General features: G+C 37.1%; 1 protein-coding gene across 1 annotated transcript in view; it reads left to right on the top strand.

The window, feature by feature from the left end:
• LOC145672952 (lipase member H-like) overlaps nucleotides 1–3,045 on the top strand; it is a 69,333-nt gene extending 66,288 nt beyond the window's left edge. Inside the window, exon 9 of the mRNA XM_081742203.1 lies at nucleotides 1,910–3,045. Within this exon, the coding sequence (XP_081598329.1) occupies nucleotides 1,910–2,012 (103 nt within the window). The 3' untranslated portion in view covers nucleotides 2,013–3,045. The remainder of the gene's footprint in view (nucleotides 1–1,909) is intronic.
• Nucleotides 3,046–16,298: the final 13,253 nt, after the last annotated feature.

Genomic DNA, 16,298 nt, shown 5'->3' with positions numbered 1-16,298 from the left:
ATATATATATATATATATATATATATATATATATATATTTCCAAAGCACGCGTGATAATTTTTCTTGTCATTATTTTAATGTAATTACGTATCATTACTAAATATATACATATCTATATATATAAAAGAGAACGTACAATTTTTTGTCCGCTCATCACGCTAATACGGCTGAACCAATTTCTTTCATTTTTGGGGGGTTATTAGGATTTGGACCCTAGATGGTTTTTATCATATCACTTTAATTTTTAATTACCAGTGTCTTGAGATAATTGACCATTCAGGTGTCCATAACGTACAAATCCTTTGTTATTAGTTCATCATAGGTAAAAATAAACGTATTTATATGCAACCCGCATGACCGTGTCACTCGGCGGGTTAACATAAATGACAGGCGATATACAGCGGAAAATAGCTTGAATCTTCTGTTTAAAATTTTTTAATTGATTTGCTTATTTTTACAGACACTTTTACAATATGCCAGCACCGGGATGACCGCAGCGAAGCGGGGCGGGTTAACATAAATGACAGGCGATATAATGTTAAGATTTACTGCAATCTTCTATGGTTTTTATCATATCACTTGAAAGCGAAAAAGTAAAAATTATCTAAGTAACAAAGTTTATTGCGTTCCGGGGTGACCGCAGCGAAGCGGGGTGAACGCTGCTAGTAGCAATATATAGAACATTCTACATCGAAAAAGTCGTCGTAACGAGGTTTTATACTGACGACATTTCTTCCCAGGCGAGATTACGTCTAACGTAGTTTAGGCCAGGCGAGATTCTGTTTCGCGAGATGAGGATCGTAAGGTTTCGGAACGGCGAGATTTTGGGCCGCGAGGTTTTGGGTGGCGAGGTTCTTGTCAGGTGAGCTTTTGGTCTGCGAAGTTTTGTACCCGAACCATCCCTCATATGTGACGAGCTAACATGAGGATAGCACCCGGAAGCCCAGAAATCTAATTCCTACGCCTAATCGTAATCCTAACAACAATCTTTGTTATTTGACATGACAAATTATAAATATCTTCCGGTAAAAAACATTCTATTCTTAATTAAGACTTAGAAAAAAATCTAAGTAAAGAATAAAGTTAAGCCTACTAGTAATTTTAAAAGAAACCTATGTGATACACGGTATATAAAGTAACAGGTAGTCCCATTTCATGTTTAGCGTTCTGATTGGCTCTCTGTCTGTGACGTCTTGTGGAGGAAGTTTTACCCATCTTGAAACAGTATACCAACTAGCGTAATTGCATATGCAGTATTTCACTTGTTCTGTTGGACGATATTTCGTGATACCCAAGGATGTTATAAAATAGAGGATCTGCCCATTTGTATCTTCATCCTATTAGGTAACTGAATGATCGACATATATATATGATGGCTCAAAAAATTACGATCTTCACATGTTGACATGTAGTATGTTTGTCGTTTATTTTTATTGAAGTAGTTGTTTCAGATTTTTACTATACAATGGTTACATGCTGTACGTATGGGCGTACATATAGGAGTAAGAAGAAATTACCCGGAATAACCTTTCACCAATCATAGGGTACGTATGACTTCACGGTTTCTGGTATTGGCAAATCCTCTATTTTATAAAATCCTTGGCGATACCTCCATGTGACGTCACCGACCGGAAAGTATCCTGAAAAAAAATAAGAGCACAAAGGTTAAATCAAGAGTCCCCTGTATGTGATAGCATTTCTGATTATTTAAAATCGATTAATATCGAATCACTTGTGAAGTGAATTCAATTTATAGATTCTTCTATAATTACACTTCTATTCTTAATTTTAAAGAAATCGCTATTTGCCACCTTGTTCGCAGGTAATCTTTTATTTATTTATTTATTTATTTATTTATTTATTTATTTATTTATTTATTTATTTATTTATTTATTTATTTATTTTCAGCTTCAGTTACTGTTATAAGGACACAATCCTTGAGGACCAAGAAGGAAATAAAACAGATTTCACAGTGGTTGAGCTTCGACCGACAGTATCATCTTCATGTTAACTTCATTAAAGACTTTGTTAATTATATGTATATTATTTTTTTAAGTTCAATATCACTTTAGACAGGGTAGGACTTGTTGAGCATTTATATTAGTTACTCTGTAAGAAACATGGATTCTACAAGAATTGATCCAAGGTTGTGATAAACAAAGTTATAGTGGGTTTAGTGTGTTGCGAACATGTGTATATGTTGTGTCATTCAGTGGTCTATCATTAATACAACCAAAGCAAGTACTTAAGAAAGGGGTTTATTCATAGAAAGCAGTTTGTTTATATTTGTTTGCATTAGTTAGTATAGATTCAAGTTTCTTTAAAGAATCTACCAACCAAGTCTTCGTTTGATAGCTTTCTGATTGGGCAAGCTTCCCAATTAGTTAAAATGGAACCATTAGTGAAGAATGATCTCTCATTAGTTTCACTCTGTGTCCTGAAGTTTCTTTGAAACAAATTGCATGCCATATGCAAGCTATTGAAAGATTCTGTAGTACACATACGTTTTCTTTCGAGATATCTGGTTTTGGACAAATCTTCGACCCGGGACCTATGCCGATATCTTAGCTTAGCCCTATCTTCTACGGATGCTTTTCACATATGCTAAATGCGGTTCCACACTGATCTTATTCGTATATTAATTTCATTCCTAAAACCTGTTTCTCTAAATTTCCAATAACCCCCTTACCTTTGCTGTCCCTTTTGTCCAACTTCCTGAGGCGTTAGAGCCAAAATAACAGAATCCTTTGATAGAGCTTGACTGGTACTACCTATTACACCTATTCGTCACAATCTCCTTGTGAGGCCCATGGCAATGGAGCTGTGAATAAAACCCTTACTGTAAGAACATGCTTTTCGCTTCCAAGAACTTTAAGAAATGTGTACAAAAAATTTTGGTATTTTTCACTGTAAATTGCATCATCCAGCAAAGATTTAGAATGTATCCGTTTGTATGTGTTGCACTGAAACATTAAAACGCTTTAATGTACATGTCTAACGTAAGTGTGTAACTTGCTAAATTAAATAATTATTTGAATTTTCACACATTTTTTGGTGTTAAAAAGACATTCGAAAATATATTTGCTTATTTGTTTTAAGGTTTTATTTCACTACTGAAGACTACACGAAAGATACAATAAATCTAAAGCTCGAAGGAGAACACTTTTCATTATATAGAGAGTGTTCAGAACTCAGAAAGAATATCAAACGCCGAATGAAGAATGAATTCTTACACGAAAAAAAGAAAAGCAAAATGATAGATCAATGTGAAGCTCAAAAATGTCAATTTGCAGCTATAGACTACAGAATGATAAAATAAAGAGCCATAATTTGAGAATGAGATTTAGATTGATTAATGCATAACTGGATATGAAACAAGGACAGCACTAACAGGGAGGAAGCCTAGAAGGAGGTACATGAGGTCTTTTACAATCAGGAATTAAAAACCGGAAGAAATATTCACATCCACTAGTATATCAATGGAATCTAGGCACAGAGTAATCATTTTATTTTGCCCGACTATAATCTTACCTTTTAATCTCAAGTTATGATTCTTTTAGTAACGTAGAACTAATTTTGGGTTGGCTATAATTTCGAAATGATTTGTTGGTACACCTATGTTGGTTGATAGTTTGTTTCATGTTTTCGTATGAGGGAGGATTCATTTCCCGAAGTTGCTTGGTGTCGTTTTCGAATACCCTGTATATCTTGATGGAAACAATTGGAAATATGGGTGTAGAGAAGAATGAAGAAAATAAGCTGGGTCGAGCAGAAAAATGAATGAGGGAGTGTTAGAAATGGTGAAGGAGAAAAGAAGATATAGATTTTTAGATATTATTAAGAAGAGGAAGAGAAACTGGTTGGGTCATTTTCTAAGAAAGAATATTATCATGAGGGATGTGCTAGCAGGTATGGTGACAGGAAAGAGGAGGAAAGGACGAAGGAGGTTACAATTAACGGACGATATCAAAACAGAAAGATCCTACGTGAAGTCGAAAAGGTTAGCTGAAAACCATGGAGCATGGAAGCTTCTCAGCTGTGGTAAGTGACCTGCCAATAATGACAGAATACCTGTAATAATGATTATGTCAGGGGCGGATCCAGGAGGGGAGCAATCGGGGCGGTCGTCCCCCCCAGAACAGGAAACTTTCTTATTTTATACATATAAATAAAACCCATCTGAAAGTTTGGAGCCCTTAAAAGTAGCAGTATGACAACCCACTGCCCCCCCCCAAAAAAAGTCGGTTCTGGATCCGCCCCTGTATTATGTACGTATATCTCGGGTCTTTTTTAAGGGATAGTAGTTTTCAATGTAAAATACAGTATATTACAGTTGTGATTTATTGCATAAAAATAAATAATTGAACATTGCATAAGGAAATGGGTCCACGAAGGGTCCATACGTAAAGCTCCATCAACGTATCTGTTCTTAACATTAAATAATTGCGCTATTTTTTTCTAAAAAGTAGGATTTCGTAGGTTCGAATATTAATAACGAAGAGTGTTTATTTCCAATGCTATATCGAAGGTCATAATTCATACTACCCACATAGCACACTACGTCCCTGGGATGTCCCATTTTGATCCCAATCATCTAATTCGGTTCCAGGGATTATCGGGACAATGAGAAGACAACCCATGGACGTCCTGCATGGGATGTCCTGAAGGATTCCCATGTAGGATGTACACGGGACGTCCCAGATGGGACAGGAGGTCCGAGGGAAAACAAATAGACATCCCTTCGTGGTCCCGTTGAATATCCCGTATCTCGGGATATTAGCGGACATCTGGATCTCCCGCGGATATCCTGTGGATGTCCCAGGAGCACATTCGGATATCCGGGGATGTCCCGTCGTCCGTTGTGGGCTCAGTCTCGGACATCCCGTGGACGTACTTGTGCTATGTGGGACTAATTGCACTGAGAAAAAATGTATGTGGCCTACATAAAATTGTATGTTGCAGTCGTAAATCCTGTACTCATGTTTTATAATACTTTCTGTATAAGTGTTCTATCTATACGTACTTTCCGTATGAAACAATATAAGCGGTCAGGATCTCGCATACAAATGAACGTATATAATATATAGCTGACGAATGTAACATACATATATATATGCAATATAAGGAAGACTGTTAGATATCAGACATCCTGCAATGGCATGATGTAACATCTAAGGGCAGTGCGTATGTAGCATACGGATAACGTATGCTCCGTACTGACTTCTGTAGTAAGCAAGAGGATTCCGTATATTTGTACAATATACCGCTGTCGAGAGAACGGAGTTTTCTCAGTGTGTTTTCCTCCTGTCTCTCTTAATGTAGGATCCAAGTAAAGAACGCAATGTTTGAAATGTCCGCTATTTCTGTGGTAGTAAGTTGGTAGCACTGAATGTTGCACGATTTTCATTTGTTGTCTTTGTGGTTAGTAGCCACGGAGCGCATGATCTTCATCTGTTTTCTGAACGGGTAGGAATGAACCTCTAACAACACGCTGTTCCGTTAAGAAGCGGTCAGTTCCTACCCGTAAAGGAAACATGATGATCATGACTATTCAGCGCTTCGTGGACTGTTCAGTGCTGCCAACTTACTGAACAGAAATGGCAGGCACTTCAAAAGTTACATTATTTATGGGACACCCTTTACATTCACTACCGCCGGATTATTTGTTTATTCAAATGAATAAATATTTATTTGAGTAGTTATTTATTTCGAACATTTGAATGGGGTTATTTGAAATTTTCGATATTGGTAATTGAATGAGGCAAGTGAAAAACTATGACCAATGATGATAGACGAAAAGATAGGATTATCTTCCACAGACGAAGAATTGATTTTACTGTCATATTTCAACAATAATAAATCATGCAAATTAATTATTTTACTATTATTGTCTAAAAAATAAAAGAAATGGCTTTGATTGCATTTCACCCTCCCTCCTACGAACCTGGTTGCGATGGCGGTTACAGGCAACAATATGCCATGCAAATCTTTTACTAAAAGGCATGTTCTAAAATGATTTTCCATACTTTGTGATATTGCTCCTTGAGGGTTATCCAGAAGACAAAATATATATTTCTCGCTTTCATTTGTGTTTGACGAGAGGGACACTTTGTGAATTTCGAAACAAATGTAAACGTTCTAGCCTCGTTTTTAATTTATCGAGAAAACTGTATATTACAATATCTATATATATAAAAGAGAACGTACAATTCTTTGTCCGCTCATCACGCTAATACGGCTGAACCAATTTCTTTCATTTTTGGGGGGTTATTAGGATTTGGACCCTAGATGGTTTTTATCATATCACTTTAATTTTTAATTACCAGTGTCTTGAGATAATTGACCATTCAGGTGTCCATAACGTACAAATCCTTTGTTATTAGTTCATCATAGGTAAAAATAAACGTATTTATATGCAACCCGCATGACCGTGTCACTCGGCGGGTTAACATAAATGACAGGCGATATACAGCGGAAAATAGCTTGAATCTTCTGTTTAAAATTTTTTAATTGATTTGCTTATTTTTACAGACACTTTTACAATATGCCAGCACCGGGATGACCGCAGCGAAGTGGGGCGGGTTAACATAAATGACAGGCGATATAATGTTAAGATTTACTGCAATCTTCTATGGTTTTTATCATATCACTTGAAAGCGAAAAAGTAAAAATTATCTAAGTAACAAAGTTTATTGCGTTCCGGGGTGACCGCAGCGAAGCGGGGTGAACGCTGCTAGTTTTTAAAATAATTCTAAAGTGTGCGGGAGGAACAGTATACGTCAAAAGAAAGGTCTTCAGGAGGTAATTTTGTATTTTACCAAGCATAAGTATGAATCACTTATACTAACAGTACCAAGACGCGATTATTCAACTCACGTTTTGAATTGACTTATACCAAGTTAACCGGAGGTGGAGCATGACACATAGATCTCCAATTTTGACTTATCTCATTTGGGTCAATTTCTGACTTACACTGTTTCTCCAACGCAGTCTAGAATTAATCAGTCGAAACCGAATTATCTGCCTGGAAAAGAACACTAGAGTTTGAAACATTAAGTAGGTAACACCCAACCTAAACTTATTAACTTATCTTTACTGGTCGTTAGAAACGTACCTTTAGTTCACGTTCCAATGAATTAAAATTTAATATTATTTAATTGCAAATGGTACTCCATACACATAGTAATAATAAAGTGGATTCAAATACGAGGGGAAATCAAAAAGTAAAGGAACTTGAGAAAAGGTACATTTATTCTAATGATAGAAAACTGAAACATACCTTATTTTTCTACGTAATCTCCCTGCACTTCAATGCATTTCCCCCAGCGTTTCACTTTTTTTAAAAATTTGATTTCGCCGGGAAAAACGTTGCACCTGTAACCAATTCTACACTGCATCAATGACTTCTGCATCGGTTGCAAATCATCTTCCCCTAACCGCTTCCTTCAATGGTACAAACATATGAAAATCGTGATTTCGTTCACAGTGATTCGTCTTGTTTTCCATCACCATACCCTCAACGACTTTCAAATTGTCCTCAGTCGTTGACGTCGATGGCCTGCCCGATCTTTCCTCGTCACAAAAAGAAATTCTTCCTTGTTTGAAATGCTCTATCCATTCGTAGATTTTGCTTCGCGATAAACAGTTGTCACCATACTGTGCTTGTATTCGACGAATAATTTCCGCAGGTTTAACACCTTCCGCAAACAAAAATTGAACCACTGCCCTCATTTCCTCTTTGGTGCAGATTGACAATAAATCTGCCATGTTTAACGATCTGCTGCACTCCAACGACGAACGACTAACGTGAGAACAAGAGTGACACGTTCCATAGAAATGTTGCAGACGATATTAATTCAGCGCTGGATACTAGCAGTGTTACCAAACCCTAGCGCGAGAAATTGCAATAGTCTCTTTACTTTTATACTTCCTCTCATAATTATGCTAAGTTCGAATCTAGAAGTGATCATACAATTCGGATTTCACGTTAAGCTGTAAGTCAGTGCCTTCGTAACACTACCGGTATAATTTAAGCTTCTACCAATGAATCACTAAGAAGTAGTCAAAAATGTTTGCGCAATTTTTCAGTGTTGTCAACACAAAAATATTTTTTTTTAATCAGAATGAATCGATTCATTTGATCGGATCAGTTAGATGTTTTTCGTATCTAAAAGTAGGTTTTGAAATTTTACTGAAAACATAATTTTGTTTCAAAGTTTTTGTTACACAAAAGATTTTTTTTATTGAAAACTTTCGATTGTAAAGTTTCATTTAAAATTAAAAAAAAAAAAAACAGAATGCTTTTGAACAAATTTAGTTTCCATAAAATTCTGTTCCTAAAATTTTAGTGCAGATGGAAACGTTTTACCGGTTTACCGGTGAACTGTGAAAAAAAAAAATAAATTAGAATATATATACAGGGTGGTAGGTAACTCCACCGAAAAACTTTCGGAGGTGATTCCTTATATGAAATGAAAGAAAAAAAGTTCTAATAAACATGGGTCGAAAAAGTCTCCTTTCAGATTTATGAAACGGCGAAATTTCGAAAAATCACGTTTCAAAACGGCCTGGCTTAGAAACTATAGGACCTATCCCAAGCGGTTTAAGGAATTACACAGGAACTAGTGTGCGCTCTATTTAAATATCTCTGTTTTACCATCCTCCGTTATCGGCGAAACGAACTGTAAAAAGGAAGTTGAGGTATAGGGATACCCCTTTAAGTACTAACAGTGCGTTGGTTTCGCAGGTACCAGGGAATTCTGAAACATGGATATTTAGACAGAACCCATAAAGACATCGTCCATAAATGAGTAAACTCGCACAGAAGTATTACATATAGTAACACCATGAAGGGCATGTCGGACATTATATAGAAATCGCCCTATACTTAGAATAAAAAGCTGACTGCTCAAGGGACCGCTCTGTTGGATGCCATTACTAATGCGAAAGGCAGAACTAAGGTATCCATTAATTTTGAGTTTAATTGTCCAATTACAATATAATAGCTTAATCCAATTACAGAAGTCATCACCAAACCCATAGGCTTGAAGACAAGAAAATAAATACGTATGGTTCACTCGGTCAAAAGCATTAGAATAGTCCAAGGTAACTAAGGCCGCATCACATTGGTCAGTATCTTGATGGTAGGTGATGACGTCGCGTATAGCAGCAAGAATATCTTGAGCACGTTTATGTGATAGGCCACCATGTTGGATAGGCCCAACAAGTTGGGCAATAACAGTTTGTAATCGAGCACTAATACATCGACTAATAATTTTATAATAGCACGTGAGTAGAGAGATAGGTCTATTTTCCGCCACTGTACGAGGATGAGTCTTCTTCGGAATTAACACAATGACAGCAGTCCGAGAGGATTCTTCCAAAATGCCTGCTTGCAGTACATAATTCACCCACTCAGTAATCATTGGCCCCATTAAATGAAAAAAAGGTCTTATATAACTCTACACCTAGTCCATCTATGCCAGATGTTTTAGAATTCTGGGCTGTGAGGACGGCTTGCTTCATTTCCTCCTGAGAAAATGGTTGAGTGAGCGCTTGTCGTTGTTCCGCCGTTAATCTATGCGACATATGGGCAAAATAGTCACTGGGAGGTGCTGCAACAACATCCTGCAAATTGAATAATTGTTGGTAGTATCAAAGAATGATAGCTTGTATATCAGAAAACTTAGTGACGGATTCTCCATGTTCATCAGTGATATTTTCAATAAGTTGAGACTTAGAGCGCTGATGTTCACGCAATACTTGATATACAGACACACACTCATCGGAATCCATGGATAGAGTTTTACTACGAATATGAATTCCCGCTTGCTGACGACGATGGATTTGTTATAGTTTTGCCTTCACCTCTTTAATGGATGCTACTCGTTAGTCCCCTTGAAGAGCCAGAACATATAAATTATGTAGCATATTATAATAAAAATTATACATTTGATTGAAACCCTGCTCTTATCTTTGCAATAGGAAATAGACATAACGAAGCGTGCGTTTAACATTGTATTCCCAATAGTCAGCAAATAGTTTTACGAAGAGAACGCCGCTGAACGAGGCGGTGCCAGGTGTCGGTAACCTCTTGTACATATAATTGTTCCACTAGAATAGATGTATTGAGATACCAGAGACCTCTGCCTCTTGGTATTTTGTTAACGTTTAACATAATGCTTAAATGTGGTACAAAGTGATCAGAAGCACATGTGGGGGAAATTTGCATATGAATTAGCCCGCGAAGCAGAGGTTGAGAAACAACAACAACAAAAAAAACAATCTATTCTGGGCGAGCTTGTATGCGTGAAAAAGGTAAAACCTGGGGATTACGGATGTAACGTAAGCCAACAGTCTTTTAACCCCAGGCCTTTTACCAACCTGTGCAGAGTAGCACAGTGTAGGACGGAATTTGTTGTGATTGATGTATGACACAATTAAAATCACCACCGATAAGGAGACCAGCATAATTTTCGGCACATCTCTGAGAACCATTGTTTCGAAAAATTCGTCGCGGGCAGCCCTTTGATTATTCCCCGAAAGTGAGTACAAGTTCAAAATTTTGACATCTCCTATCATACCACTAATTAAGCGACCAGATGGATTGTACCTTGACGAACAAGAATGGCTGTACCTGTAACGTTGTAAGTGAAATTATTATAAACATTGTAGCTGTGAATATTCAGAAGGGATGCAGTACCAACTTCCTGTAAAAAGCAAACATCAATGGAATGACAACGTAAAAAGTCTTGTAAAGTAGTAAATTTAAGAACGCTGATAGATTTGTTAAAGTTAAGTGTTGCCAAATGAAAGGGAAACATAAGATACGGAGTAAAAAAAAATAGGGGAATGCACAAGCACCAATATATAAACAACATCTTGGGAACGAAGAACAGAGAAGTCACTCGTATCAACACAAAAACAAAACACCAGAAACGTAAACACTATGTTTCAGTAGGAACTGCTAAAGTAACCTTGGAAGGCAATTGATCTTCACTTGGTGCTTCTGAAGAAGACTTTACACCGTCTGAAGTAAGTACACGAGGATCACGTGACGGTTACTTGGCTGTCGATACTTTTCGCTTTTTGTTTCGAATATTTTTAATTCGAGACAGGCAGCAATAGCTTATCAGCACAATTTTCACTTATAGAGTTGTCAAGGAAAGGACTTGAGTTATCAGACACATCACTAGACTTGATGAAGTAACAGGGAGGGGAGGCACAGGAGCAGGCAGGGAACTCTCCGAAACTTCTGGAGGACTGACACTGGTATGAATATTTGAACGTGGGATGATAGAACTAGTAATAATAGGGGATAACGCTTGTGAAGCAGGTGGTCGTAAGGAGAGGAAAAGTTGCACATCTTGTATGTTAGGAACACCTGGTTCAAGTTCGGTCATATCCACAGCATCTGACGAGGCAATGGTGGGACGAGACGAAGTAGAGCATGAATACTGAGAAGTTTACGGTAAAGGTCAGACAAACAACTCAGTCATCTGTAAAGTACCAAACGAATGTCGAGCAGGTAGATTACGAGGCTGACATTTGTTACAATGACTATAAACATGCGTACTACTACTGCAATAGAAGCAAGTAGGGGGCTGACCAGGATACATAACTATAGCACGATGACCTTGAAATGTCACTTTAGACGGAATATGCTTTCTTTAGAGTTATATACACAACACGAACTCCATTACACACTGGAAAATGTAATTTATCAGACCATTGTTCATTGATTACTTTAGAAAGAGATGCATAAGGGTTTAGTGTTGCGTTAATCACTTCGGTACTGAGTTCCATGGGCAACTATAAAACCCGCACCCGTGTGACATCTTTACTTCCGCTGGAAATATGGATCAAACTTTCTGTCCCATCGGAATGAGTAAAATTCAGCTTTTCAAGTGTTGTACGCAAAAAAATATCATAAGTACTAGGGGCACTAAACTTAATATAAAGACAATAATGTTTCTTTCTTTTTTTTTTTTTTTTTTTTTGTGCAATTGAATGGCTTCAACTTGGTCCAAGGTGAGCTTTACTTTCTCGGCAAGCCAGGTGAGGACCTCAAGTGGAGTCGGTCGTAAATGGCGTAAACTCTTATCGAACTCGAATTTGACGGTATTTTTACGTATGGTATTCATGATTCACTGATGAACAAAACACCAACAAAGAACGATACGTTCTCGAGCAAATAGCTCGCTGAAACAACACTATATCCCCTACCACTGAGCCACTGTGGCCTCCAAATCATGTTATGTTATAGTTATTAATGAAAGGTTTGTAGACTGACTATAAAACCCGTGCTAAGTGCCAAAATGAAAATGCTGAGTAAAAAGCCCAGATTTTACTTCAGAAATAGTGGGACATAGACCCACGCGCATTCTTCTGGCGGGATACGGACAAAATCTCGCGGCCGAAACATCGCCGCCCAAAACCTCGGCGCCCAAAACCTCGCGTGGTCAAAACCTCGCCGCCCAAAACCTCGAGGGACAAAATCTCGCCGGGCCAAATCCTCGCGTGGCCAAAACCTCGCTGCCCAAAACCTCGCGTGGCAAAATCCTCGCCGCCCAAAACCTCGCAGGACAAAATCTCGCCGGGCCAAAACCTCGCCGCCCAAAACATCGCGTGGCCAAAACCTCACCGCGAATGAAACTTTTCTTTAAACTTTACCCAATGAGTTTCTTAATATGCAATTCCACATTACAAATAATAATAATAATAATAATAATAATAATAATAATAATAATAATAATAATAATAATAATAATAATAATAATAATAATAATAATAATATACAAAACATCGTGTGCGTGGGCTTTCTCAGGTTATTCCCGTTTCCTCCCACTTTCTTTATTCGATCATTTCCTTCATCCTGGTCATCTACGTCTCCTTTAACCTACAGGACATGATTAAGGGACGTCATAAAAACATATATTATTTAATACTTTCATAAATATTATTAGATTTTTGTTAAAATTTTAAGTTTTTGGATATTCCAAAGTTCACGAAACTAACCCCGTTAGTTGTCATTACATTCCTTATGCAGACTTGCTTTCCCTATAACCAGTTTAAAAACAACCTGTCGCCCTACCTTCACATTGAAATCCTCTAATACAGAAATAGAATTTTCATATGGTATCACGTGGCAAATACCCGTGATACTTCTGAAGCAGCGTCTTTTATACCGTCATCGTTATCATCTGTTGGACCATTTACATTTTGGTCAGGCGAGATTTTGGGTATGGCGATATTTTGGGGCGCGAGATTTTGGAAGACGAGGTTTTCGCAAGGCGAGATTTTAGCCAGCGAGGTTTTGGCCAGGCGAGGTTTCGGCCCGGCGAGATTTTGGGCCGCGAGGTTTTGGGAGGCGAGGTTTTGGTCCGCGAGATTGTCGCCGCGAGGTTCTGGCCGCGAGGTTTTGTACCCAAACCTCTTCTAGCGATTCTTGGAACTACTTCCACAGTGAATAATAGATAGCCCGTTGTTGACTGAGCAGTGCTAGGCACATTTTCACATTAAACCGACCTTTTCCATTTTTGTCATTCAGCACGGATTTTATTTTCAGTCAACTTTTTTCTCTCGTATTAAGTTTTACAGTCCCTTTCAGCGGTAAGGCTATATGAGACCTGGACTTACAGTTTAACATGGAATCGGAAACATACGGGTTCCCGCCGGGAATCGAACCCTGGTTTCTCACTAACCGACATGATCTCTTCAAATATGAATAAAATTATAAAATGTTTTCGCGAAACTTCACCCGAAGGAAATACCTCAAAATAAACTTCCATATCAGAGTTATTATTTATTTGTTTATAAAATATCAACAAATTACATGAGTTGTATTTGGGAAGAAAACCCCAAAAAGAGGAAAAAGAAGAGGAAACGAAAGAAAAAAACGTAAGACTATACTATCCCTTGTGAATATTTTCATAGAAGTGGTTTGCGCAGCATTATTGGATTATTAATGACAATGAAAGTAATTTGAACAAATTCACCGAGTCATTTTTGAGAAAAAATGTGTGAAAAGAAACTCACCAGAAATAATGCTGGTAACTTATCCCTTCTAGGTAGTCTGCTAAGAAGTAATTTACTTAACATAAAAGAGTTATTAATGAAATGTTTATTTATGAAATATTAACATAATCGCCTGAGTTATTTTGGGGGGAAAACTTCCCAAAAGGAACCCACTTAAAGAAGCAAACTTCTTGAGGAATGCTCCATAAGAAATTATTTATTTGTATTGTAACACTGTTAATGAAACATCTATTATGAAATATGTACTAAATCGCCTGAATAATTTTTAAGAAAATATTTTCAAAATAAATGCCCTCTTATGGATTTTTCAGGAGAAATTAGTTATAGCATACAGTCACGTTAGTAATGCGATATTTATTTAAGAAATGTAAAAAAAATACCTTAGTCATGTTTTAAGAAATTCGCGCTAAAACCTTACTCCAATGAATAAACTACCCCTTCTGGAGATTTCAGGACAAATAAGTTACATTTACCCTAAGAGCACAGGATGTGCTAGACATGTGCCATTTAGGTGTCCCAGCTACTTTTTAGGTACCCGATACTTGGCACATATGATATTCATGTGCTAAGTATGTACTTCAGCTACCTACAGTCTTAGGTACTTGTTACACCTAATTGATATTTGCAGCTATGTACCACAAATATAGCATTTATATACCTAACTCAGTTTCGCACTCTGGGGAACATAACTAGAACATACTAGGCACGTTCCCCAGATACATGTCAGGCATGTGGCTAGGAGCAGACATAGACTGTGAATATCACTTACCATCCATGTGATTTCTCTCTCAGAGGTACCGGTACATAAGGCGCATACTGGGCACATTCCTATGTACCTGAGGAAACATGATTGGCATATGCCTGCTATGTGATTGTGCTGTTAGGGTATTTATCAAATACGAAAAAAAAAGTGGTTTAGTTAATTTTGAGAAAATCGTCAGAAAAGATCTCACCATGTCATAGATTTTTCCATGTAAATGATATATACCACAGTATAATACTGTTAATGTAACATTTGGATGTCGGAAACATGAGTAACTTGGATAAAGATGTCCCAATTTTTCATTTTTACTCATTTTCCACTCCTGTAATTGAGGTGAGGTTGTTGAATTTATGATCAATTAGAAGATTGATGTCTTGTTTGTAATATCTCGAAAGAAATTTTTATTTCAGTAAATTTAAGAACTTAAAATAAACCATTTATAAAAACCTTCAAGTGTGGCATCTTCGGCATGCATGTGAGGGAAAGATGCCTCAGTTTCACAATTTTTCAAAATGTGTTCATAAACATCATAGAAACAGGCAACTACGCCTTTGTATCACTAATATTACTAGCTTTAGTTTCTACTAACTATCTATCCAATTATAAACAAAATTTTCGACAAAATGACAAGTATTCTCCATGTATATTTTCTAAATCCGTTTGTAAACAATGGATAAAAATAAAAGAGAAAAGGAAATTGTGGACCTTACATATTATTATTTGTTTAGTTTTTTCAAACTTGGATTCTTGCCATCACAATTAATGCAGTGACATGCAGTGAACCTACAGTTTAAATCCAAGCCACCGTAATCATCCAAATTTTCCAAGGCGTTCAAACCGGAAAACGAACCCGGGACTTCGTACACCAAAGGGACACGTATTAGCCACTAGACTAGAGGAGAGGACGGCTTTCTTTTAATATGTAAAAACCTGCTCCCTGGAAAAGTAATGTTTCCCCTTATAACAACTTGCTAGCTACAACACTGGTACACCTATGATGATATCTGATTTGTTAGTGGAAATGCTCTTCATTTTGCAATGAAGGGATAATTGATTCACCCAGAGATTTGCCTTTTCAAATAATTCAACCAGATAAAGAAAGTTATGACAAATCAAGTGTGTCGCAGGACCCGTGTCCCAAGGATATTTTTTTAGTACTTTGAACAATCCTCATACATATTCAGCTCGCACAAATGGATTAAAACTCAATCCATGCACATTCTTTTGATTTAGCTTGCTAACCAACTAGTGTCATATACTGTACATTATAAGAAGATCATTCAGTCTAATATTGGTCACGTAAGGAAAAAAAAAAGGTTTATAAATTGAATACTACATCATTGAAAGCAGCAACTCAGCCAGGGAACCTAGCCCTTGCTCCAAACGGGAATCGCCCGTTTGCTTCTGAGTGAACAATTAATTACAGATTATTACAGAACAATTAGTGTTTCATATTCAATCCATGCAACATGTCTTAAACTGGTTGTCCCGAACAGA

Source organism: Thermobia domestica, chromosome 16 (genome assembly GCF_964235325.1).
Source record: "Thermobia domestica chromosome 16, izTheDome1.hap1.1, whole genome shotgun sequence".
NCBI classification, from domain to species: domain Eukaryota; kingdom Metazoa; phylum Arthropoda; class Insecta; order Zygentoma; family Lepismatidae; genus Thermobia; species Thermobia domestica.
Note: the sequence above shows the minus strand (reverse complement) of the source record. Positions and strands in the feature narration are given on the sequence as shown.